Below are 27,600 nucleotides of genomic sequence, written 5' to 3'. Positions count from 1 at the left end.
GCAGTGATATCTAAAACAGATTCAAACTCATAACTGGAACCCATTTGTCGTAACAAGCCGTCTGACCTGTGCTAGTGTCAAGGTCAGGGGGACAGAGAAAGAGAGGTGGAGTGAAGGATAGAGGGAGAGGGGAGAGAGCGAGAGAAGCTTCATAAAAGAAGAGTATCATAAAAGTGCCTTCAGTCATATTCTAGATGGCAATAATAAAACCCAGGTCAACGTCACACAGATTCCCATCATGAGCGTCGCTCCTGTTTTTATTCAGCCCATCATTCATCAGATTCTCATTTCTTTCACCTCGTCTTTCTCCAAATTACTTCAAAAGCCACATGTCCACAAAACGACTAGAGGCATTCAGCCAGTGTAAGGGGACAGAATACCGATTAGAACAGCTCAATAAAACACTAGCCTTTATATACAAATTACTTCTGTCTGACTGTGTGTGGGTCAATAATAAGCATGGCTGAACGCCAGACAGCTCAACCTCAAAAACAGACGTGGAGGCATCAAACAGACTCCGTTTTAAACAGCCCATTCAGTTAAAACGTGTTGTGTGACGAGGAGCTTCTCTTACCAGCCAGCCAAATGTAGGAGGACTGACAGTTGGGCTTCCTGGAGAATCAATTAAAACTCTGTGGTGCCGTCATCATTTGGGGCGGCAGGTAGCCTAGTGGTTAGAGCATTGGGCCTGTAACCGAAAGGCTGCTGGATCGAATCCCCGAGCTGACAAGGTAAAACTCTGTCCTTCTGCCACGTAACCCACTGTTCCCCAGTAGGCCGTCATTGTAAATAAGAATTTGTTCTTGCCTAGTTAAAAAGTTAAATAAAGGTTAAATAAAATTGAAATCATTAGCAATGCAATCAGCACAGTCTTACAACACACGAGACCAGTGAGTGACAGACAGCAGAGAACATAAGAGCCAACACAGAGGTAGAGAAACTTCACTTAGAAGAACAATACTTTTATTGTCCCTTGTCAGAGTGCGCCAGCTTGTAGCCCCAAAAACCTGGAAATAAGTTACCTCAGGTTCATTCAGGCATCTCTATGGGAAAAATGAATGGGGAATGAATAGGGTTTTGGAATAAACGCAGGAAATAAGAGCTGAGGTTAACACCGGCTTAGGAGATGTTCTGTCCTATGAGATAACAGCAGATCTTTATGAATGATGTGCTTTGTGCATTTTACAACTACATAAACTCTTCAAAATTCACAAAGTGGCATTAGCTGATGAAGATTATCTCATAGAACAAAATGTATAAGATCTCCTACACCTGTGTTTACCACAGATTTTCCACGTTTATCCAAAAACGCCATTCATTTTCCTCATATGCTTTGTCCAACGAACCATGGCAGAGTTAAACGCCATTACTATTACTCTATTTTCTGAACATGCAGAGAACTGACAGATTCTTTTTTTTCAGGCAGACTCTGGACAGCCCTACTGAGACATATAGAGAAGGCTGCTGGAGAGGACCCAGGAGTCTGTCCCGACACATTAGCAGCCATCAGACGTCACTAAACACCATTATCTAGCTTCGAGGCTGGAGGTGCACAGCCTGCACACATTAGTGGATGTACCAGGAAAAACAGCACTATAATCACTGTGTGTGTGTGTGTGTGTGTGAAATGATTTTATTCTCAGAATCCTTTCCTTGAAGAGAGAGATGGAACATCAAATGGTGCACTGATGTTTGTATGTCTGAGTGTAGTTTTGTGTGTGTGTAGTTTTGTGTGTGTGTGTGTGTGTGTGTGTGTGTGTGTGTGTGTGTGTGTGTGTGTGTGTGTATATAGTTCTGTCTGTGTATGGCAGATATTAGGAGCTCAGATTAGCACATAACACAGAGAGCCCACCACACTACTGTAACCCAGTCAGGAGACTATAGAATCTGTCGTCACAGAGTCCTTGTGAAACACAGTAAAGGTAGTGTTCATGACAGAATGTATTTTTCATGGTCCTTCGAACCAGATCATTCAGTATGCATACATCTTTTTAAAATTGTGGTAGGTACAATGTATGTATGTGTGTGTGTGTGTGTATGTATGCATGCGTGTGTTCCTCACCTCCTTGTCCATGCTGTCCAGGTCTTCTTTACAGAATGTGTAGAGAGGGTTGGTCTCTGACATGCTGGGCTGGCGTTCCCTCCGTCGGCAGGAGGGTCCAGGCTGCTCCTCGTCTCGACTGGAGGGACCCGCCGTCTCCCCCTGCTGGTCCTTCTGACCCCCCCTGGTCACATCACAACAACAACCATCAGCCAGACTCAAACATCTCCAACTATTACCCAATTAGCCATAAACTCATTGTGAATCCCCATGAGAAAACTGGAGCCTTTTTAACACTGGTGGTCTGAAAGAAGAGACACAAAAACACCCTTTGTGTGATTATAATTACATTCAGCCTCCAGAACAGACACACTTTTCCATTATGTTCTGAACTCCTAGTAGAGGCTCAGGCTTACGGCCTTAGAGGGTAGCTGGAGTATACAGCTAATATACAACCATACTAGACATTTATACAAGTCCTGTTAAAAGGCAGGTGAAATGTGGTCGGCCAGAAACACATTACTGAGGCTGGAACGGATGGTTTTATATATATATATATAAATAAAAAACTATATATAAAACGTTCCGTTTTTAATCTAGGACAACGTCGACACGTAGCAGGACACACAATCTGTGATGTGTACCACAGAGTGGAGGGGGAGAACAAGTAGGGAGGAGGGAAAGAGGGTGGAGGGAGAGACGATGGGAGTAGGGGTGCCATTTTGGGGCTTTTAAAAACGCTGTGAAAATGAAATATTTCCCAGTGGGAGAAAGAGCGGTTTGCAGACCAGCGAGAGATCCACTGGGATAGTAGGAAATTACAGATATATTCCCTTCATTTTACACCAAGCAGGATACATAACATGTTCTAAATGAAGCCTACTCAAAATAATATTGCCCTTCATTGATGAACCTGATTGGTCTATTTCAGCAAGGTCCTCCTGGCCAGTCACATTGTGAAGGACGTTTGGACATCACAGCCACTTCTCCCAATGGCTGGTATTTGCTACTGTTTAGCATTTTACAGATAAAGGAGAACCCAGAAGCGGCCTGTCCTTGAACAAGCTACAAGAAGATCCTGAGAAGCGAGGCTTAGAGAACATGTTTTGCTAAATGTTTAGGCTATAGGATATCTTAGGACAGCCAAGCTGAGGCTGTGTGTATGGAGCCAAGGTGAGGCTGGGAAAATTAGAGCCCGACCAATAACAAATAAACTAGGATGAAAAAAGGGAATCTCATGCGGCTCTGAACACTAGTGGCCATTCTCATGATGTGTCATTATTGTCACAATGTCTGAAATCAACATTTGAAGCATAGTTACTGGACAATTGCACTTTTGGATGGCAGCTTATGAGAATTCGGTGTGGGAAAAGTATGCTTTTTAATTTCCCCGCAGTAAAACATCGGATCGGCAGATATCGGTAAGTTTGAGTACCCCGCAAAAATTGGAATCCGACCCCAAAAGAAACACCAGTTGGGCTTTAAAAAAATAAAAAAAAATGTCTCTTTAGGAAGACTGGCACGTCTCACAACTATCATGTTAGAGGACCTCATTGAGATCAGGGGTGTATCTAGCTGAGGATAAACAAGTGAGACTGGCTGGGCCCTCTGAGTGGTGATGTAGAGAGGAATGTTTCTCAGAAACTGAGAAATTAAGAGGTGAATGACACTCCACATCACCCACGATGCACTGCAGGCGGCAGCACTTCCTCCTGGCGGTCTCCAATTTGGCGAGGAGCTTCATGTGATGATTCTACTCTAAAACTCAGCTTTCTGCTTCACTGTGTGTATGTGTCCAAAACTATTCCTCCGTGTGGCTCACCATGCTCTGCTGCGAACCGTCATTGTGATGTTAATAACATGACATACACTACATGACCAAAAGTGTGTGGACACCTGTTCGTTGAACATCTCATTCTAAAATCATGGGCATTATGGAGTTGATCCCCCTTTGCTGCTATAACAGCCTCCACTCTTCTGGGAAGGCTTTCCACTAGAAGTTGGAACAATGCTGCTGGGGACTTGCTTCCTTTCAGCCACAAGAGTATTAGTGAGGTCAGGTACTGATGTTGGGCGATTAGGCCTGGCTCGCAGTCGGCGTTCCAATTCAGCCCAAGGTGTTTGATGGGGCTGAGGTCAGGGCTCTGTGCAGGCCAGTCAAGTTCTGCCACACCAATCTCGACAAACCATATCTGTATGGACCTCGCTTTGTGCACGGGGGCATTGTCATGCTGAAAAAGGAAAGGGCCTTACACAAACAGTTTCCACAAAGTTGGAAGCGCAGAATCACAGAATGTGAACGCACAGAATGTCATTGTATGCTGTAGCGTTAAGATTTCCCTTTACTGGAACAAAGAGACCTAGCCCGAAATATGAAAAACAGACCCAGACCATTATTCTTCCTCCACCAAACTTTACAGTTTGCACTATGCAGTTGGGCAGGTAGCTTTCACCTGGCATCCGCCAAACCAAGATTCGTTTGTCGAACTGCAAGATGAGGAAGCTTGATTCAACACTCCAGAGAACGTGTTTCCACTGCTCCAGGGTCCAATGGCGGCGAGCTTTACACCTCTACAGCCGACGCTTGGTATTGCGCATGGTGATCTTAGGTTTGTGTGTGGCTGCTTGGCCATGGAAATCCATTTCATGAAGCTCCCGACGAACAACTGTTGTCCTGACGTTGTTTCCAGAGGCAGTTTGGAATCCTGTAAGGAGTGTTGCAACCGAGGACAGACAATTATTACATGCTACAGGGTTCAGCACTTGCTCCTAGACGTTTCCACTTCACAACAAAAGCACTTACAGTTGATCAGGGCAGCTCTATCAGGTCAGAAATTTGACAAACTGAGTTGTTGGAAAGGTGGCATCCTATGACGGTGCCATGTTGAAAGGAAATCATCAACACCAAGCCTAGGATGTTAACCCTTTTGTACCTGGCAACTGAGGTGTGGCAGATGCTTTTGGTGACTCACATACATAATAAGGACATAGGGTTTTCTAACATGAGACAATCTCGACAAACTCTGGGTAAAGAAGCTACCTACACTACTGAAAACAGAATCACGTGCAAACACCGCAAGTAATAAACCCATCACGTTGGACTGGGAAGTAGAACTCAGTTAATACAACTACAACTTCTTGTGGCTGCTTGCTGACTTACGAGCCGTTTCCCGTCACATTCGTCACAGCCCCAGCGTTTTATCTCCTCCATTCCAGCATTAACATGCTAATTCATCTTCACCTCTAGCTATAGAGCAGAGTGAACAGGCAGAAATTCCAGCAGCAAAATCGGCTAATCATTTCATTCCAGGAGAACAATCCCAAAGCTGCCAACGCCCGCCTGACTTTACGATGCTCAGATTTTTATTTAGAGCCTGAGATTAATGTATAGATGGATTCTCGGAGAAAATCCAATTTGGCACCAGAAGGGAAAGGCCGCACACAGCATATAGGCCTCTCTGACCAGGGCATTAGATATAGAAATATACATGCATCTCCTGAGTTGTAGTGCTGAACAGGCACTTCTCCCTCTAGCAGACAATATATTCTCACTTTCGACACAGCTCTAAATGATTGGGTCAGAGCTCAGAGGGAGCATGGCCAGGTCGGTCGGGGAGCCGCCTAAACGCCTGCTGCTCTGCTGCTAGACAGACAGGTGGTCTCCGGCCTCCAAATAGAAATATGATTAACAGGCCAGAGACTGTTCTCTACGTTACAGCTGTAAGCATTGCCAGGGTTTTCAGTGGTCTTCTGTCTACAGGGCCGGTGTCTACTAAAAGGTGAGGCAATACATTTACATTTCAGTCATTTAGCAGAAGCTCTTATCCAGAGCGACTTACAGGATCAATTAGGGTTAAGTGTCTTGCACAAGTAGATGTCGACAGATTATTCACCTAGTCGGCTAAGGTATTCACTCTTAACTGCTAGGCTACCTGCCGCCCTATAGCAGCTAGAGGTCGACCGATTACTCGGAATGGCCGATTAATTGGGGCCGATTTCAAGTTTTCCTAACAATCTGTATTTTTGGCCACCAATTTGCCGATTAAAAAAAATATGTATATATTCTTTTATAAATATTTTTTAACTAGGAAAGTCAGTTAAGAACACATTCTTATTTTCAATGATAAGGAATGGTGGGTTCAATGAACGGTGGGTTCAATGAACGGTGGGTTCAATGAGGAACGGTGGGTTAACTGCCTTGTTCAGGGGCAGAAAGACAGATTTTTACCTTGTCAGCTTGGGGATTCAATCTTGCAACCTTACTAGTCCAACGCTCTAACCACCTGCTTTACACTCCACGAGGAGCCTGCCTGTTACACGAATGCAGTAAGACCCAAGGTAAGTTGCTAGCTAACATTAACCTTATCTTATAAAAAACAATCAATCATAATCACTAGTTAACTACACATGGTTGATGATATTACTAGATTATCTAGCCTGTCCTGCGTTGCATATAATCGATGCGGTGCGCATTCGCGAAAAAGGTTGCTCCAACTTGTACCTAACCATAAACATCAATGTCTTTCTTAAAATCAATACACAAGTATATATTTTTAAACCTGCATATTTAGTTAATATTGCCTGCTAACATGAATTTATTTTAACTAGGGAAAATGTGTCACTTCTCTTGCAACAGAGTCAGGGTATATGCAGCAGTTTGGGCCGCCTGGCTCGTTGCGAACTGTGAAGACTTTCTTCCTAACAAAGACAGCCGACTTTGCCAAATGGGGGATGATTTAACAAAAGCTCATTTGCGAAAAAAGCACAATCGTTGCACGACTGTACCTAACCATAAACATCAATGCCTTTCTTAAAATCAATACACAGAAGTATATATTTTTAAACCTGCATATTTAGTCAAAAGAAATCCAGGTTAGCAGGCAATATTAACCAGGTGTAATTGTGTCACTTCTCTTCCGTTCATTGCACGCAAAGTCAAGGTATATGCAACAGTTTGGGCCGACCTGGCTCATTGCGAACTAATTTGCCAGAATTTTATGTAATTATGACATAACATTGAAGGTTGTGCAATGTAACAGGAATATTTAGACTTACGGATGCCACCCGTTAGATGAAATACGGAACGGTTCCATATTTCACTGAAAGAATAAACGTGATAGTTTCCGGATTCGACCATACTAATGACCTAAGGCTCATGTTTCTGTGTTATTATGTTATAATTAAGTCTATGATTTGATAGAGCAGTCTGACTGAGCGATGGTAGGCACCAGCAGGCTGGTAAGCATTCATTCAAAAGAGCACTTTACTGCGTTTTGCCAGCAGCTCTTCGCAATGCATTGCACTGTTTATGACTTCAAGCCTGTTAACTCCCAAGATGAGGCTGGTGTAACCGATGTGAAATGGCTAGCTAGTTAGCGGGTGCATGCTAATAGCGTTTCAAACGTCACTCGCTCTGAGACTTGGAGTAGTTGTTCCCCTTCCTCTACATGGGTAACGCTGCTTCGAGGATGGCTGTTGTCGATGTGTTCCTGGTTTGAGCCCAGGTAGGAGCAAGGAGAGGGACGGAAGCTATACTGTTACACTGGTAATACTAAAGTGCCTATAAGAACATCCAATAGTCAAAAGGTATATGAAATACAAATCGTAGAGAGAGAAATAGTCCTATAATTCCTATAATAACTACAACCTAAAACTTCTTACCTGGGAATATTGAAGACTCATGTTAAAAGGAACCACCAGCTTTCATATGTTCTCATGTTCTGAGCAAGGCACTTAAACGTAAGCTTTCTTACATGGCACATATTGCACTTTTACTTTCTTCTCCAACACTTTGTTTTTGCATTATTTAAACCAAATTGAACATGTTTCATTATTTATTTGAGGCTAAATTGATTTTATTTATGTATTAAGTTAAAATAAGTGTTCATTCAGTATTGTTGTAATTGTCATTATTACAAATAGAAAAATAATTTTAAAAAATTTGTCCGATTAATCGGTATAGGCCCTTTTTGGTTCTCCAATAATCGGTATTAAAATCATAAATCGGTCGACCTCTAATAGCAGCCATCAGAGCAGACAGGATAGACAGGTCAAACAAGCTGCGTTCCAGAATGTTCTAACTGGTACGAGACCAGGTGTCCCTGCTCATCTAGGTATTGGGGGTCAAGAGGACTTAGGAGGAGCTGCTTACCAGGTACTTAGAAACACTGAAAAGTCAACCATCTATCTCAGATATCAATACATCTGAAGGAGTACCACAGAAGAAGAGGACATATCTGAATGTTATGCGTGCATTTTGTTACAAAGTCAAAAAAGTACACGTCACGCACAGTTGAGAACATGTTTGAATAGCCAGGTCAGTACCTCAGGGATGTCTGGTCACCGTGGGCAGCAGATATGGAGGCCTGGAGGTAAGATGGTGGTCTGGAAACCTGAAGCCCGCGGCGAATCAGCTTCCCCGTGACCGGGTCGTACGTCCGCACCTCAGGGGCAGCTGGAGGGGGGAGGGGGGCAGGGGGGAACAGGGGGTTCTGGAAGGACCCTTGGTGGTCAGGGAACGTGGCTGGACTGTTGCTCCTAAAGACAGACAGAAAAACACCATCAGATAAAATGTGCAAGTGTGTGTGTGTGTACTGTTGTGACTGTGTGTGTACTGTTGTGACTGTGTGTGTACTGTTGTGACTGTGTGTGTACTGTTGTGACTGTGTGTGTACTGTTGTGACTGTGTGTGTGTGTGTGTGTGTATATACCGTTGGGTCTTGGTGAAGTCCTCCGTCAGTGGATACAGTGATTCATCCACCCTTTCCCAGCGCTCCAGACATCCCCACAGCCAGTCAGGATTCACCACATAGAGACGTTTACAGCCTTGGGCCTGACGCACCTTCTCTGTACCTGGGAGAGAGACGGGGAGAGCTAGGATCAATCAACCAATCAAGAAGAGGAATTAAGAGTGGTATCTAACGACAGACAGTATTAACAACCAAGCTGCATAAATAAAAGGGGGATACCTAGTCAGTTGTCAACTGAATGCGTTCAACATTTAACCCAACCCGTCTGAATCAGAGAGGTGCGGGGGGCTGCCATAATTGACATCCAAGTCTTCGGCGCCCGGGGAACAGCGGGTTAACTGCTTTACTCAGGGGCAGAACGACAGATTTTTACCTTGTCAGCTGGGGATTCGATCCAGAGAGAGCAAACTGAACAGAGAAATATCCAGCAACTCTCGGATGACAATGGAAGTTGATTTTATTGTTAAAACCAACTTTCGGGCTGTAGCCTCCATCATACATTCAAAGCCAATTAACAATTGTCCTGAAGCATTTCATTTTCCACCAATGCATTAGGTTCCATTGACAATCAGTTTCTGTTTAATTGGCATTACGTAAGTTCAGACGAGGGCTGGGAGCAGCAATTTCCATTTGACTTGGGGCTATTGATGTCTGACACACAGACACAGAGAACTGCATCTAAGAGCAGCAGCGTACCTCATCAGAACACCGTACCTAATTAACAAGGTTAGCCCATCTAACGGCAACAAGTACTGACCTTGCTCTGCACATCAGCAGCCTTTCATTTTTGGCCATATTTTCTCCAAATGTATCGGATGCGTCTGAAACGGGTTTCTTCTGTTCTGACTGTAGCTAGCTATAAGCCAGGGATCCAGAACAAGAAGAGGTTAGCCCTGAGACTGTACTGCAACAGCGGCCAGACAAACAAATCCTCTGACTGACAAGCCACAATTTGGGCAGTCGAGCTCACTTGGTCTTTGTCCCCAGAGTTGGAAAACGTGCGATAGCAGTGCAGCAATGGCAGCTTCATCCCTCCAGCCCACTCATTTCCCCCCATAGGGATTTTACAATATGACAAACAATGTCAGTAAAACAAGTTACTGGTCACGTATACCCTTTGATCATGTATCATTGGAAAGCTTATATTCACAGCTATCCATCAGACAGTTCCAGAATGTTCAGGTCAACAGAACTTTGACATACCAGAATTGCCTGTATAAATTGCTTTAAAAAAAGAAAACCCTGATACATTTTAAATGTTGTTTGAGAAGTTTAACTAGGCCACTCAGGAACATTCAATGTCTTCTTGGTAAGCAACTCCAGTGTAGATTTGGCCTTGTGTTTTAGGTTATTGTCCTGCTGAAAGGTGAATTCATCTCGCAGTGTCTTTTGGAAAGCAGATTGATCCAGGGTTTTCCTCTGGGATTCGCTCCAAACATAATGCTTTGTATCCATTTTTATGTTGTTGCAGTATATAAAAGTACCTTGTTGCTAACAAGATGCATGTTTTGGAATATTTTTGTACAGGCTTCCTTCGCTTCCTTCATTTCACTCTGTCATTTAGGTTACTATTGTGGAGTAACTACAATGTTGTTGATCCATCCTCAGTTGTCATATCACAGCCATTAAACTCTGTTTTAAAATCACTATTGACCTCATGGTGAAATTCCTGAGCAGTTTCCTTCCTCTCTGGCAACTGAGTTAGGAAGGACGCCTATATCTTTGTAGTGAATGGGCGTATTGATACAACATCCAAATTGTAATTAATAACTTGCTTAATAACCATGCTCAAAGGTATATTCTGCTTTTTTATATAAATCTACTAATAAGTGCCCTTCTTTCCCTGGTCTTTGTGTTTGAATAGGTTCTTGAAATTCACTTCTCGATTCAGGGACCTTACAGATAATTGTATGTATGGAGTACAAATTATTATGCGATTTGTTAAGCACACTTTTCCTCCTGAACTTTAGGCTTGCCGTAACAAAGGGTTTGAATACTTATTGACTCAAGACATTTCAGCTTTTCATTTTTAAAACATAATTCCACTTTGACATTATGGGTTATTGTGTGTAGATGAGTGAAACAATTCAATTCAGGCTATAACAACAAAATGTGGAAAAAGTAAAAGGGGGTGAATACTCTGAAGGCACTGTAAGAGAGCAACTACTTGTTGTATAATGACATTGTCATATGGGAATATCCCTATGGGGAAAATGAATGGGATGGAGGGATGAAAGAAAGAGTGAGTGAGAACACAAAGCTGCCATCGCTGCACTGCTATCACACATTTTCAACTCTAGGGACATAGACCTTCAAGACAATCACTATAAAAGACATTGTCATCCCAAGTGAGCCCGAACCCCCCCCCCCCCATATTCTCTTTTTAAATCACCATAAAAGAAACCATTTCCCATAGGCCACCAGCAGTGCTTTTCTATTCATGCTGTGCGGGCTCTCAGCTGGCTGCTCCAGAGCACTCCTCCCAGCCCCGCCTGCCTCCCAGCGCTACCTGAGTGGTGAGTCAGATGTCCCCTCTCTCCAGCAGAGACAGACATGTAGGCTATTCAGACAGACAGGTATTGATCAGCCGCATGTCAGCGTGATGGAGAGGAACAACCATGTGAAGGCTATTCATCTCACTGCTGTCTACAGTGCTGACATACCGTCCCTGTGGCTTTGTCCACTTGAGCAAGAGGAAAAGAATGAGATGCTGAGAGAACCGGGGAGACTCAGGACTGTGGCGTTTCATGGCATGGTGGTCCTGACCATTGACCACCAGACTTGTCTTAAGATGCAATTAAAATAACCAATCACCTAATCAAGAAGCTATATAAATCTCAGTACAATGAATGCCAGATTGTCTTATGCTCTTGTACCGACAGCCCACACAATGGCTGCTTCTTAACATTGCCTCTTCACATGAAGTGGGCCCCTGTATGCTGCTGTGCTGTTAAGTGCTCCTTCTCTCTCCCATTTTCCTTTTCTCTGTGGTTGATTTTGTCCGGTTCTGACATACAGACCACGGACCGTTGATTGCAAAGTGAAGCTCCGAGAGAGCCAGTTCCACGACAACGCTGCCTGCTGTCTGAGGGCACGTTGGATCGGATGAGAAACAGCATCACGCTGGGCTATTGTTGCGCCTTCCTTTAGAGACATGACGTTCGCCTGCCAGTCAGACAGCCAACCAGTCAGACAGCCAACCAGTCAGACAGCCAACCAGTCAGACAGCCCCACATACTTAAATGATGCTACTCTGAAAGATGGAAGGGAAGTAATCCTCTGTTTGGCACAGCCAGACAATTGTTCCCTGCTCCTCTTTCAGAGTAGCATCACTGAAGTCAATGGGTTTCCAAGAGCAGGAAGAAGGTACTTGTGACATTTGGAATGTCAGGTGACCCTATAAAGCCTGCGTCTCTCAGACCGTCCACGTGTCTCTAATGGCTGAAGAGAGGTGCCTGTGTGATTTACGTTTAAAAATGGCACTGAAAAGGGCTGTCTGCCACTCTGCATACTCGAAATGTGAAACCAGTCTCCCATCCTAAAGTACATGAATGTTACAGGAGAATCTAAGAACACAGTTGTATTCATTGTCCATGCTTGTCTTGTTAATGGAATCTTCACCCCTTTATAACCGAAAAGAGAAGACTGGTAATGGTCTTCTATCTTTAGAAGAATGGGGCATGTTAGCAATTCAAACCAGACCTAATTTCAGTCAGTAGGAACTCTGACAGTGCCATTTGATTGAACGCCAGCAAAGTGCTTTGCGAGACCAAATTGAAATCACGGCTACAAAGCGGCAGAATTTTAAATGGAACAGCGACAAGCTAATGGCGTCTGTCTTATAGTTGTACGTGTTCATCAAAATCAGTAACACTTGGTAATTGTACAGCTTACTTGGTCACTGTGGGGCTTCACTGTGCAAGCCACAACTAGCCCCGTACAGATTCAATAGCCATAGACCCTCAGTCTGATGATCCGTTTCACTAGAATCCATCTTACAATCCAAACGACAGCACAATGTCTCTAATAGCAAAGCATGATATCCTCTACACCCATTAGGGACCGGAATATGCGAAAGCTAAAGATGAGAAAAGCAATTCAGAAACAGCTTAGGCTAGTCTCTGTTTGGATTTCTTTAATGGATTAAATTCAGGAGAGAATATGTACTATAGGTTATATGGCTCTCTGATTTCATCACTTAAGTAGGCCTAATATTGATGATGGTTCAGCTCGCTAGAGAATCTGGATTTACATTGATGGAGGAGAGAGTCTCCTAGCCTGTTTACTAGGCTAATAGGGAGGAACAGAGAGAAAACATATCGTATCACTTCGCCATCCCATTAAAACCCTTCTCTCTGCTAGATGTTGAGGTTGAAAGTGTTGAGCAGATGATGTCACTGGAACAGTTAGAAGGGCCATTATCTTTTCTCCTCCTACTCCAGCCTGTTTCTTCCCGACATGGCCTGCGTCCCAAATGGGGCCATAGGGCTCTGGTCAAATGTAGTGTACTATAAAGGGAATAGGGTGCCATTTGGGACACATCCCTGCCTTCCCCATTAGAAACCTGATACCGTAACGGAACACTGTTGAATTAGTTTCCAACCACAATTGTCCCCCACGATGACTGTGGATCTGGTCTCAGTACATTCGTATGTTTTTCCTACGCGATATTTCAGACAACATTGGCATGATTTTGACAAAACTTGGGTGAATCATACGTCTTGCCATAGATCCAGCCTTTACAAAATTACACATCGACCAGATGGTGACTCTATAACAAGAAAATGAAAATCCTAACTTTGAAAGGTCATGCCCCTCAGCCCGTTTGACCTAAAGTTACGAAATTCAGTACATACACTATATAGCCAAAAGGATGTGGACACCCCTTCAGCCACACTCGTAGCTGACAGGTGTATAAAAATCAAGCACACAGCCATGTAATCTCCAGAGACAAACATTGACAGTAGAATGGCCCGTACATTAAGAGCTCAGTGACTTTCAAAGTGGCACTGTTATAGGTTGCCACCTTTCCAACAAGTCAGTTCATCACATTTCTTCACTGCTGGAGCTGCCCAGTCAACTGTAAGCGCTGTTATTGTGAAATAGAAACGTCTAGGAGCAACAACTGCTCAGCTGCGAAGTGGTAGGCCAGACAAGCTCACAGAACGGGACCGCCAAGTGCTGAAGCATGTAAAAATCGTCTGTCCTCAGTTGCAACACTCACTACCGAGTTCCAAACTGCCTCTGGAAGCAACGTCAGCACAAGAACGGTTTGTAGAGAGCTTCACGAAATGGGTTTCCATGGCCGAGCAGCAGCCCACAAGCCAAAGATCACAATACGCAATGCCAAGCGTCGGCTGGAGTCGTGTAAAGTTCACCGCCATTGGACTCTGGAGCAGTTGAAACGCGTTCTCTGGAGTGATGAATCACACTTCAAATTCTGGCAGTCCAACGGATGAATTTGGCGGAATCCAGGAGAACGCTACCTGCCCTAATGCATAGTGCAAACTCTAAAGTTTGGTGGAGGAGGAATAATGGTCTGGGGCTGTTTTTCATGGTACGGGCTAGGCCCCTGAGTTCCAGTGAAGGGAAATCGTAATACTACAGCATACAATGACATTGCAGATGATTCTGTGCTTCCAACAGTGTGGCAACAGTTTGGGAAGGCCCTTTCCTGTTTCAGCATGACAATGCCCCTGTGCACAAAGCGAGGTCCATACAGAAATAGTTTGTCGAGATCTTTGTGAAAGAACTTCACTGGCCTGCACAGAGCCCTGACCTCAACCCCGTCGAACACCTTTGGGATGAATTGGAACACTGACTGTGTTGAATATCTTTTAGTTTATGTTTTTCAGTCAGAGCATTTCAGGACCCCTGTCTAAATCAATGTAAGCATCCATGCCTGATGGGATCAATAGCCTGGTACAGAGGTAGGCAACACTGTTCACGGAGGAGTGCCGTAGGGACTGCAGGATGATGTCCCAACTAGGCACCATACCTGACCAACTGAGCTAATTGATCAGCTCAATGATTGCCTAAATTCAACACACCTGGTCTTCCTGGTTAAATCAAAACCCTGAAATGCCTGCGGTAATCCAGGGCTGCCTACCACTGGTCTATTATGTCGATGTATTGCGATGAAAATTGGGGAGGGTACAGTGGACCTGTCTGTCAGTTAGTACGTTCGTCACACAAAATATCTCAGATAGCACTGGCTTTATTTTGACGAAAGATGGGTGAATGACCCGTCTTGCAATAGAGAACCGGCATTAACAAAATGAAACTGATTGGCCCGAGGTGGGACCTATAGTAACGAACTGAAGTGTCAGTCACACACACGATCTCAATTGGCCTAAGGGGGACAATGCATCATTCGTGGGGGATGACATGTTTACTGTTGCCTTGTTTAATTGTGATTTAACTCCGTCAGCAACAACCATTATACTGTACTCTTCTTCCTGATGTTTCTTAACAAAGACAATTGCAATGCTGTTTGCAGCTTTTTCCTTTGCAAACGGTTATTTACTTTGGGAAGGAAAATCACTTGACTTTCAAGTGAAAACATAACGCTTCAGGCTGTTTGGTTGGTGCTTTTTCTGCTCTTCTCTAGTTCGTTTGGTCTCAGGACCCAACGAAACAGAGACCTAGCACCCTGGCAGAGAGTACACAGGTCCTCTCTCTCTCAGTAGTCCAGTCAGTATCTGATAATGATTGTGAATGAGCCAACTGTTTTATTCTACCAAATGAGAAATTAACCACCGCATAAACAGACGTTTGAAATGACCTGGACCAGTGAACTGGAAACCGGTAAAAATGGGATAGTTGATGTGATTGAGAGGATTATGGACCATGGGGACAGGCGTGAACTGGGGTCAGACTGATGCATTTGAGAGGGGATCATCATGTCATTATGGATGTAATGAGTCAGACCATGCTGGCCCTTTAGTGCTGCTCTGACCTGCTGGATCAACAGGCTACGAGGAAGATCCAGAAAAATCCATCCTCTCTGACCTTCTCCTCCAATGGGCTTTGAGGAGGTGAGGAACGAGGACGCGAGGAGTATGCAATTGAGATTCTCCCTGTGTTGACAGAGACTAATTATTTCATCCATGTGTGTGGTGTTCAGACCGTAGTTTTGCCTCACCACTCAGACTTCCATTAGCGACGGCATAACCAGTAGGGCTGGGAATTGCCAGGGACCTCACGATATGGTATTATCACGATACTTTGGTGCCGATACGCTAAGTATTGTGATTTTATTGCAATTTGATGTTCACCTTGCTCAAAGGGATATTTTTTTTACCCATCTATGCCCTTTGTGAGGCAATGGAAAAGATCCCTGGTCTTTGTGGTCGAATCTGTGTTTGAAATTCACTGCTCGACTGAGGGACATTACAGATAATTGTATGTGTGGGGTACAGAGATGAGGTAGTCATTCATAAACTATGTTAAACACTATTATTGCACACAGAGTGAGTCCATGCAACTTATGTGATTTGTTCAGCACATTTTTACTTCTGAACTTATTTAGGCTTGCTATAAGAAAGGGGTTGAATACTTACTGACTCAACACATTTCAGCTTGTCATTTTCTATACATTTTTTAAAAATGTCTAAAAACATAATTCCACTATGACATTATGGGGTTTTGTGTGTAGGCCAGTGAGACAAAATCTCAATATAGTCAATTTTAAATTCAGGCTGTAACACAACAAAATGTGGAAAAAGTCAAGGTGTGTGAATACTTTCTGAAGGCTCTGTATGTAGTAACTCACCTGCTCTAGCAGCAATGAGGTGCGTGGTTCTGCCAGGATCTTTTGAGCTGAACAGGAGGCCCTTGCCTATCTTTGCTCCCAGAGCCTTGGCGTGGTAGTTCTCCCTGGTTCTCTCCATGGGGTAGTTGGTGGGGTACAGCCCAGAGAACACAATGGTGGTGCCCTCCAGGCACCGGGCCTTCAGCTCCGGGACGATCTTCCTGATGTCAGGCGTCTCTGGGCGTTCCTTCCTGAGGAAGGCGTTGTAGCAGGCGTAGTATTCCCTATGGATACGCTCCAACACCTCTTGTAAGTAGATGAGGTGGTCATCCTTGTCCACTTCCTCCATGGTGACTCCTGACTGTTCACTGTTCTGGGACTCTATCAGAGCCTCCCTCCGTTCTGAGCGCCCGTTCTCCTGCTCAGGAGGGAGGACAAGCACAGACGTCTCCCCTCTTAACTCGGAGCTGTTCTCCCCGGTGCTCTTCTGCTTAATACCCCCCTCTTCCTTTCCTCCAGCACCGCCTGATGGCTCCTCTACTGCCGCCCCTTCCTGTTTGGACTTCCTGGTCTGGCTGTACTCCCCCTCACTGTCTGATGAGGGTGGTTTACACGTAACCGAGTCAGAGTCGCTGGACAGGTCAAAGTCCAGGTTGCTGTTGGGCTCATGGAGGTCTGGAGGAGGATCTTCCTCCCCTGAGCCCACTGTCCTACTGCCATCCTCCTCCCCTCCTTGCACCTCCTCTTTCACATTCGTCCTGTCGCTCACTTGTGCTGCCGTGCTGGCCTCGGCCCCCATGCCCTGACCCCGCCCCTCCTCCACAGTCTCGCTCCACAGCCTCGTCCGTTCATTGGCTGCTGCTCCCTGAGTGGCTGAGGGGGCTGTTGACTCCACCCCCCCTTCGTTGTTGTGGTCTTTAGCCCGCTGTTTCTTACGGCCGTTACGCCGCTCCTCTGACGCAGACGGCGCCGCTGTAGGCCCTGACGTTACTGCTGCTTCCGAGGCCTCTGCCGGTCGGCTGGCCTGGCTGCCGGCTGGGGTAAAGCAACACCACAGTAAGATCCATTAGCACATTAAAACACACACACGCAGACATTTTGTCACTTAAATCACTAGACTAGAGGGTGTCTGTGAATACATTTCACTGAAGTTGTTTTGGAGGTGTAACCGAATCAAGGCAAGTTGACCTGTGGTCACTGAGGCACTGAATCAGCGTTGAAAACATGGTCTGTTTAAACTATGGTGCATGCCTCAACAAGAGAACAATGTTCTTCACAGCACTTTATCCTCTCAGGTAATCTATAAACTCTTAGGAATACATAAATACATGGGTCTGGCAGCTGTCCATGTGATGTCACGGAAATCAGCAGCACTTCCCTAATTGATCTAACAGCCTGTGTGTCATTCTCTCCTGGGAGCCCATAGAAGTACTCTCCCTCGTTTGTGGCTTGTCCTGTTTGTCTCTAATGCTAATCAAAAAAGCTCTCCACTGTGGGAGGCTCTCTGAGGGAAAAGAACCCACGCCCTCCTGAGACTACGCCTGAGAGGGTAATCACGGTTCAGATGAACCCAATCTCCTTATGGCTACCCAGGCTTGGTGTTGGAGTATGAATACAGTGTTGATGAAGAGGTGCTGTTAAGGCTTGGTAGCTCTAATTCTATCTTTATCAGATTAATGAATTTTGTATTTGGATTCTGGTCAACCCTGGCATTTGGGTACGATCATTTGCCTGACACGGTTCTAGAAGTTCAATTTGGACCTTATTTTCCACAGAGAGGTCCCCCAGTCGCCTCCCTGCCTCTCACCGCTGTGTTGAGAGGATCGTAACAACTTAACGCATCACAACTACCAAACTTAAAACTCGCTTGCCTCCCTGCCACCCCTTCTGTTGTGGATCATAACATTTACATATCACAACCATTTCTCTTAAAAAGCTTTGCGGTCCTGCCACGCAGGAGAGCGGTGCAGCAGTCAGCCACGCAGGAGAGCGGTGCAGCAGTCAGCCACGCAGGAGAGCGGTGCAGCAGTCAGCCACGCAGGAGAGCGGTGCAGCAGTCAGCCACGCAGGAGAGCGGTGCAGCAGTCTGCCACGCAGGAGAGCGGTGCAGCAGTCAGCCACGCAGGAGAGCGGTGCAGCAGTCAGCCACGCAGGAGAGCGGTGCAGCAGTCAGCCACGCAGGAGAGCGGTGCAGCAGTCAGCCACGCAGGAGAGCGGTGCAGCAGTCAGCCACGCAGGAGAGCGGTGCAGCAGTCAGCCACGCAGGAGAGCGGTGCAGCAGTCAGCCACGCAGGAGAGCGGTGCAGCAGTCAGCCACGCAGGAGAGCGGTGCAGCAGTCTGCCACGCAGGAGAGCGGTGCATCGGTTGATGCAAATTAAATCAAAACAGTGAGACTCCATTTGCATTTGTACCAGGATGAAATCACATCCCTGAAGTAACCATCAAACCACTCTCTCTCTGAACTTTGGTCACGCGACAGTTTTTAGAAGGTAGTGTTTTTTTCTTTAGTGTAACACTGACAAAACACTGAATGTCCTTATAAGGTAGTGAGGAGTGTTTTTCAGAGGGCTTGTTTTTCCTAAGTCAAAGGGTTGTTTTAATAGATCATCATGTATTGACCACTTCAAAACAGTGCCCACTGTGCCATGTTAAGCTCATTGTCTTCAGACCCTGTATACAGTACCTTTCCTTGCCTGCTGGGCCTCTTTAGACCCGGGGGGAGCGTTGATGTCTCCTGTGCCCTGGAAGTAGATGTACTTCTTCACAGTGATCAGGTTGGGAGCAAACTTCCACACGTCCTCCCGATCATCTATAATACATACCATCGAGTCACCACACGGGAACAGATTCCTTAGGGGTAGATGAGAGAGAGACAAAGAGGGAGAGAGATATAGAGAGGGGGAGAGAATGTAAAGGTAGAAAAGAACGAGAATGAGAGAAAGAGTTAAATAAGTGAAACTGGCACTCCCTCTCCTCTGACACGTGTAACACCCTAGGCAGTGTGTCTTTAGGGAATAACAAAGTCCCACAGTAACAGAGCACAATGCTATGCTCTCTCGCCATCTCCCAGTCATAGGCTACATCCCAAATGGAACCCTATTCCCTATGGGCCCTGGTCAAAAGTAGCGCACTATAAAGGGAATAGGGTGCCATTTGGGAAGGACTCTCAGAATCCTTTCAGGGTAGAAATTAATTCTGTCTGTCACGCTTACTAATCATTATCTGAACTATACAAGAAGCACATTTTCTACCATTAGGACTTTGATTTAATAAGAGAACGATGTTTTAGCAGGCTTCTATAACAGGAGTCACTGATTAGAAGGAATACTGCATGGCTATTGGCTATTTCCTCTGCTCATCTATAGCGCTGTTATGCTAGAGCTGGATGGCGCAGTTTTACAGTGCTGTATTGTCTGTGGGGACAACAAAGTGACTTTAGATGACTTGACTGATGCCAGGTTTTAATCAACACTAAGGTCTGGTAGCTCCAATCATTACAGGAATTCCCTCAGTTGAATTCTTCAGCAGTAGTGGCTGAGTGGAAATCAATTTGTCCTTGACTGAATGAATGCCTTTTCTCCAAAGTGTCTAAATTAAAGATAACATATCAGCCGTGTCCTTTTCATATTGGACAGATTTTTCTTAAAAATGTCCTGGCGGAAGATGCTACTGGTATGTGTCAAAGTGTAATGCGTGGGCTTCATAAAGCAGTGTGTGCTAGCAGCTCTGCCAGACAGAGAGCCAGGTCTGACCTCAGGTTCCCCGTCTTGGAGAAGGGGTCGATGCACTCGTCTCTGGACAGAATCCTGTGGGAGAACAGCTTCATCTCAGGGTCCAGGAAGCCTACAGTCACAGAAACACAAGAAAAACATCTTAAATGGACTCAATAAATTATAGGAGAGAGAGAGAGCGAGAGCATGAGAAAGAGACCACATTAGACATCCTATTTATTTAAAAGAGCACTGTGGAAAAGCAGGATGTATTCACCAAAGTAAAGGCGCAGTTTTGCCAAACCGCCAATCTCCATTACTCCCCGGCCGCCTGGCGCTACACAGGGTAGCTGTCCAACAACAAGGCGAACAGGTTGAGTCCATTTAGAGCCAATTCTCATGTTTTTCTTTATCTGGACGTTTTTATGTTTTGTTACACAAAATCTTCAATTTTAACTCAAATGGAACCGCAGGCATCGCTGTGCGTGTGTGACACATCTCTGTATACCCAGTAGGCTTTCACTGAAACCTCAAAGCTTTGAGATGAGAACTAAATGCAAGCTGGGTCCTCTCAGTTCCTCTTTAAAAGCTGCAGAATAATGTGTGTCTGGAGGAACAACAAAGCCTGGCTTTGATGGAGCAGCGACATCCCCACTTCACAACAAACACCTTGTTACCTGGCTGCTATTAAACCCCAGAGAAGAGGGCAGGCAGGCGGGTGTCTACTAAAGCACACAAACCCATCTACATGGAGAAACCAGATACAGTGACCTCTCTGCTCCAGACTGAAGTAAGTACTATATTACACACTCACTATTCATTTGCTTCCAGCATTCAGTGTTGACATTCATTATAGAATAACTTCTAATTGGTAGCGAAATATCGTTTCCAAACTTTAAAAAGATCCAATGTTCATCTTTATAACCAAAATGCTGATATTTAGATGAATAAAATGCTCAACCTTTCATTATAAAGTGAGATATGGTTAAAAGTAAGGTTGAGTATGAGGTGGCTATATTATTCTCTGTGAGAGGCTGGTAAACTGACCATTCAGGAGGAATCCCAAATCGTACTCTATTCCCAATATAGTGCACCAGGGACCACGTGGCTCTGGTCAAAAGTAGTGCACTATATAGTAGGGATGTAACGAGTCACCAATATGTTCAAATGTTTAACCTCTCTGGGATCGTTTGGGACGTGAGCGTTCCACCTCGCCAACAGCCAGTGAAATTGCAGGGCGCCAAATTCAAACAGAAATCTCAGAATTAAAATTCCTCAAAACATACAAGTATTATACAACATTTTAAAGATAAACTTCTTGTTAATCCAGCCACAGTGTCCGATTTCAAAAAAGGCTTTACGGCGAAAGCACACCATGCGATTATGTTAGGTCAGCGCCTAGCCACAGAAAACCATACAGCCATTTTCCAACCAAGGAGAGGTGTCACAAAAGTCAGAAATAGAGTTAAAATGAATCACTTACCTTTAATGATCTTCACCTGATGGCACTCCCAGGTCTCCATGTTAGACAATAAATGTTTGTTTTGTTCGATAAAGTTAATCTTTATGTCCAAATACCTCCTTTTTGTTTGCGCGTTTTGTCCAGTAATCCAAATGCAAAGCGCGGGCACAAAGTCCAGACGAAAAGTCAAAGAAGTTCCATTAAAGGTCGTAGAAACATGTCAAACGATGTATATAATCAATCTTTAGGATGTTTTTATCATAAATCTTCAATAATATTCCAACCGGACAATTCCGTTGTCATTAGAAAGGAAAGAGAACGAGCGTCATGGCCACACGCGAGACTAATGTCTTTCAGCATGACCACTTATTGAAACAGCTTTTATTCGATCCCCTTTCACAATACAAGCCTGAAACAACTTCTAAACACTGTTGACATCTACTGGAAGCCTTAGAAAGTGCAATCTGACCCCACAGACACAGGATATTGGATAGGCAATCACTTTAAAATGTTGGATTTTTCTCAGGTTTTTGCCTGCCATATGAGTTCTGTTATACTCAGACATTATTTTAAGGAGAAGTGTACCTTTAAAATGGTGTAAAATAGTCATATGTTTGAGAACTTTGAATTATGACATTTTGTTATTTTGAATTTGGCGCTCTGATTTTTCAGTAGCTGTTGAATAGTGTGAACCGTGGGTCGCTAGCGTCCCACCTGCCCAAGAGAGGTTAACAGTTTTGGAAATTTTAGAGCGTTTTCTATCCAAATCTACCAATTATATAGCTTCTGGGCCTGAGTAACAGGCAATTTACTCTGGGCACGCTTTTCATCCAAACTTCCCAATGCTGCCCCCTATCCCAATGAAGTTTTAAGATACGAGTGCATCGGTATGAGGGAACACGCCCAAATGTAGCATGCATCAGTCCGAAAATCAATTCAAACGTTACAAAATCTTTTTTTTTGCTCAAATTACCTCTCAACCGGTGTCGAACTAAGAATGTAACTGTTGACGGTCATTGATCTACAAATCATTTTGCATGACGAACGACCCCAGGCAATATCAGTCAAACTGTACGCTGTGTGCAGCTTTGTACGCTAATTAACGAGAGGCAGGCCTATTCTTGATCTGGCACATCTGCGCGTCACCTTCAGAATTCAAATGTTTATAATGGCTCGCGCAATATTAAGCTTTATTAGTTGAGTGACAACCAATGTATTTCGCCATGTTATTTTTTTAATCAAAATGTGCTGTTGAAAATGGTGTTTTACCGAAATAAAAGCTACCACCGGAGACAATTAATCTGGCTATAGGTAGTCTACATGCTGATCGGGGCTCACATTACATTTTATTATTCAGGTTCACCATCAGCAATAGTTTTACTTGAAACAATCATAAGTATATTTTTAAATATACAGGGTAAAGTTCATGATTTCATAACGAGGACAGCAGTCACTTGTGCTAAACGCACTGCATGGAAGATAAGCTCACTCTGAGTCTGTCAAAACTTCCAAACGGTCTAAACCACTTGATTATGAGACGGGGGTGAAATCCAAAGTGGTGCTATATAATAACTAAGATAAATATTGATACATTACTAACAAAAGACGTGACAAAAACAGGAGCCAACTTTGCCACGATTCTGGATACAAATGAAAGTGATATTTCAGACCTCTCTCTAACCAATCAATTGAACACACGTTAGGTTTTCAGTTCGTGAGTGTGTGATATGAGGTATAGAAAAGTTTATTTCTACAGAAAAACCTTCATGAACAATAGCAGCTACAGTGCCTTCAGAAAGTATTCAGACCCCTTGACTTTTTCCACATTTTGTTAAGTTAACCTTATTCTAATTTTTTTTTGAAAAATAAATACTCAGCAATCTACACACAATACCTCACAGTGACAAAACGAAAACAGTTTTAGAAATGTTTGCAAATGTATTAAAAATAAACAGGAATAGCTTATTTACATAAGTATTCAGACCCTTTGATATGAGCCTTGAAATTGAGATCAGGTGCATGCTGTTTCCATTGATCATCCTTGAAATGTTTGTACAACTTGATTGGAGTCCACCTGTGGTAAATTCAATTGATTGGACATGATTTGGAAAGACACACAACTGTCTATACAAGGTCCCACAGTTGACAGTGCATGTCAGGTAAAAACCAAGCCATGAGGTTGAAGTAATTGTCTGTAGAGTTCCGAGACAGGATTGTGTCGAGGCACAGATCTGGGGAAGGATACCAAAACATTTTTGCAGCCTTGAAGGTCCCCAAGAACACAGTGGCCTCCATCATTCTTAAATGGAAGAAGTTTGGAACCACCAAGACTCTTCCTAGTGCTGGCCGCCCGGCCAAACTGAGCAATCGGGAAAGAGGGGCCTTGGTCAGGGAGGTGACCAAGAACCCGATGGTCACTGAAAGAACTCTAAAGTTCCTCTGTGGAGATGGGAGAATCTCCCAGAAGGACAACCATCTCTGCAGCACTCTACCAATCAGACCACTCCACAGTAAAAGCCCGCTTGGAGTTTGCCAAAAGGCATCTAAAGACTCTCAGACCATGAAAAACAAGATTCTCTGGTCTGATGAAACCAAGATTGAACTTTTTGGACTGAATGCCAAGCGTCACGTCTGGAGGAAACCTGGGACCATCCCTACGGTGAAGCATGGTGGTGGCAGCATCATGCCGTGGGGATTTTTTCAGCAGCAGGGACTGGGAGACAGGACAACAACCCTAAGAACACAACCAAGACAATGCAGGAGTGGCTTCGGGACAAGTCTTGGAATGTCCTTGAGCGGCCCAGCCAGAGACCGAACTTGAAACAAATCGAACATCTCTGTAGAGACCTGAAAATTGCTGTGCAGCAACGCTCCCCATCCAACCTGACCAAGCTTGAGAGGATCTGCAGAGGAGAATGGGAGAAACTCCCCAAATACAGGTGTGCCAAGCTTGTAGCGTCATATCCAAGAAGACTCAATGCTGTAATCACTGCCAAAGGTGCTTCAACAAAGTACTGAGTGAAAGGGTATGAATACTTATGTAAATGTAATATTTCCGTGTTTTATTTCATCTCTAAACCTGTTTTTGCTTTGTCATTATGGGGTATTGTGTGTAGATTGATGAGGAAAGAAAACAATTGAATCAATTTTAAAATTAGGCTGTAACGTAACAAAATATGAAAAAAGTCAAGGGGTAAAAATACTTTCCGAAGGCACTGTATGTTGACGCCTCCATATTGATCTGAGCCTTGCTGTTGGAAAACCATTAGTGTCCGGCTTTTGGCTGTTGCAGATGCACCTCCCCAGACTTCCCTCGCTGATTTTCGTCTACGGTTGGCTTTGTTAGGCTTACCGCTCAGAGACACCCATATACATCATTCACACAGAGAGAGAGAGGTCAGCTCAGACAGATCCATCCCAGAGAGGCCCAGCTCATGTTCACCATCAGCAGCAGATTTTCATTTAGGAAATCTATATGTTTATGCAACAAAATGTTAGTGCTTCGAATCGAACCGATTTGTTCCTTTAATCAAACCGAGTCATTCATGTATCGTATCGGGGCCCATATATCTAGATACAGTTTAAGTCAGAAGTTTACATACATCTTAGCCAAATACATTTAAACTCAGTTTCACAATTCCTGACATTTAATCCTAGTAAAAATTCCATCTTATGTCAGTTAGGATCACCACTTTATTTTAAGAATGTGAAATGTCAGAATAATAGTAGAGAGAATATATTTATTTCAGCATCACATTCCCACTGGGTCAGAAGTTTACATACACTCAATTAGTATTTGGTAGCACTGCCTTTAAATTGTTTAACTTGGGTCAAACGTTTTGGGTAGCCTTCCACAAGCGTCCCACAATAAGTTGGGTGAATTTTGGCCCATTCCTCCGGACAGAGCTTGTATAACTGAGTCAGGTTTGTAGGTCTCCTTGCTCGCACACGCTTTTTCAGTTCTGTCCACAAATTGTTGATAAGATTGAGGTCAGGGCTTTGTGATGGCCACTCCAATACCTTGACTGGGTTGTCCTTAAGCCATTTTGACAACTTTGGAAGTATGCTTGGGGTCATTGTCCATTTGGAAGACCCATTGCGACCAAGCTTTCACTTCCTGACTGATGTCTTGAGATGTTGCTTCAATATATCCACATAATTTTCCTGCCTCATGACGCCATCCATTTTGTGAAGCGCACCAGTCCCTCCTGCAGCAAAGCACCACACAACATGATGCTGCCAAAACGTGCTTCACGGTTGGGATGGTGTTCTTCGGCTTGCAAGCATCCCCCTTTTTCCTCCAAACATAACGATGGTCATTATGGCCAAACAGTTCTATTTTTGTTTCATCAGACCAGAGGACATTTCTCCAAAAACTACGATCTTTGTCTCCATGTGCAGTTGCAAACCGTAGTCTGGATTTTTTTATGGCGGTTTTGGAGCAGTGGCTTCTTCCTTGCTGAGCGGCCTTTCAGGTTATGTCAATATAGGACTCGTTTTACTGTGGATATAGATACTTTTGTACCTGTTTCCTCAAGCATCTTCACAAGGTCCTGTGCTGCTGTTCTGGGATTGATTTGCACAGAAGTACATTCATCTCTAGGAGACAGAATGTGTCTCCTTCCTGAGCGGTATGACGGCTGCGTGGTCCCATGGTTTTTATACTTGCGTACTATTGTTTGTACAGATGAACGTGGTACCTTCAGGTGTTTGGAAAGTGCTCCCAAGGATGAACCAGACTTGTAGAGGTCTACAATTCTTTTTTCCGAGGTCTTGGCTGATTTCTTTTGATTTTCCCATGATGTCAAGCAAAGAGGCACTGGAGTTTGAAGGTAGGCCTTGAAATACATCCACAGGTACACCTCCAATTGACTCGAATAATGTCAATTAGCCTATCAGAAGCTTCTAAAGCCATGACATCATTTTCTGGAATTTTCCAAGCTGTTTAAAGTCACAGTCAACTTAGTGTACGTAAACTTCTGACCCACTGGAATTGTGATACAGTGAATTATAAGTGAAATAATCTGTCTGTAAACAATTGTTGGAAAAATTACTTGTGTCTTGCACAAAGTAGATGTCCTAACAGACTTGCCAAAACTATAGTTTGTTAACAAGAAGTGGTTGAAAAACGAGTTAATGACTCCAACCTAAGTGTATGTAAACTTCCGACTTCAACTGTATATCCCGAATAGTCTTGAAAGGGAAAGATGCACATCCCTACTATATAGGGTGACATTTGGGATGCAGGCCCAGTGAGATATGAAGAATCGGAGTACAGAATGCACTTGAGACACAAACTGAAGGTAAATGCTGACCTCTAGTGGCCACTCAGACTTACAGCGCTACTCAGTATTTGCCTCCAATGCTGAGACCAATCACATTGAGGCATGTCTGTTAGTGTCTAATTTTTCAAACTGGGGAGTGTATAGACAAACATTTAAATAAAACTATTCTCACCTATAATGCAGACAGCACTCAGGCATTAAGCGAAGATCTATCATTCCGTAGAGAGATTTTACAGAGGATGACATCCTAGATAATTAAAAGTATTTAAATTCACCTGGCATTTAGCATCTGAGCACTCACACACTTTTGGCATTTACGTCATTTTTTTGTTGTTGCATTCTTGATACTTTTTCCATTACTTACTGTAAAGCAAATTATATAGTAATTCAATGCAGGCATAATTATCAGAGAATGTGTGTGGGTACCTGCGATGGTGTGTGCATAGAGGCGGCTTCCAAAAGTGAAGACATGCAGCTCATAGAGTTGGGCGATCTTCTCCAGGAAGTCTTTGCAGTTCGGACGCAGTCGCGTGTGTAACATGGGCTCCCCCCGCCCCAGCTGGAAGTGGAAGATTCCCTATGGAACAAGAGCAGAGGGA

The 27,600-nt window shown here is 44.1% G+C and overlaps 1 protein-coding gene across 2 annotated transcripts in view; it reads right to left on the bottom strand.

The window, feature by feature from the left end:
• LOC115175756 (RNA polymerase II subunit A C-terminal domain phosphatase) overlaps window positions 1-27,600 on the bottom strand; it is a 112,045-nt gene that overhangs the window by 82,047 nt on the left and 2,398 nt on the right. For both annotated transcript variants that reach the window (XM_029735237.1, XM_029735238.1), the window contains exons 5-11: window positions 27,428-27,578; window positions 20,297-20,387; window positions 19,228-19,394; window positions 16,565-17,578; window positions 8,752-8,893; window positions 8,366-8,578; window positions 2,063-2,225 (exon numbers count right to left, since the gene is read on the bottom strand). In XM_029735237.1, the coding sequence (XP_029591097.1) occupies window positions 2,063-2,225; window positions 8,366-8,578; window positions 8,752-8,893; window positions 16,565-17,578; window positions 19,228-19,394; window positions 20,297-20,387; window positions 27,428-27,578 (1,941 nt within the window). The remainder of the gene's footprint in view (window positions 1-2,062; window positions 2,226-8,365; window positions 8,579-8,751; window positions 8,894-16,564; window positions 17,579-19,227; window positions 19,395-20,296; window positions 20,388-27,427; window positions 27,579-27,600) is intronic.

This window comes from Salmo trutta, chromosome 36, assembly GCF_901001165.1.
Source record: "Salmo trutta chromosome 36, fSalTru1.1, whole genome shotgun sequence".
NCBI classification, from domain to species: Eukaryota; Metazoa; Chordata; class Actinopteri; order Salmoniformes; family Salmonidae; genus Salmo; species Salmo trutta.
Note: the sequence above shows the minus strand (reverse complement) of the source record. Positions and strands in the feature narration are given on the sequence as shown.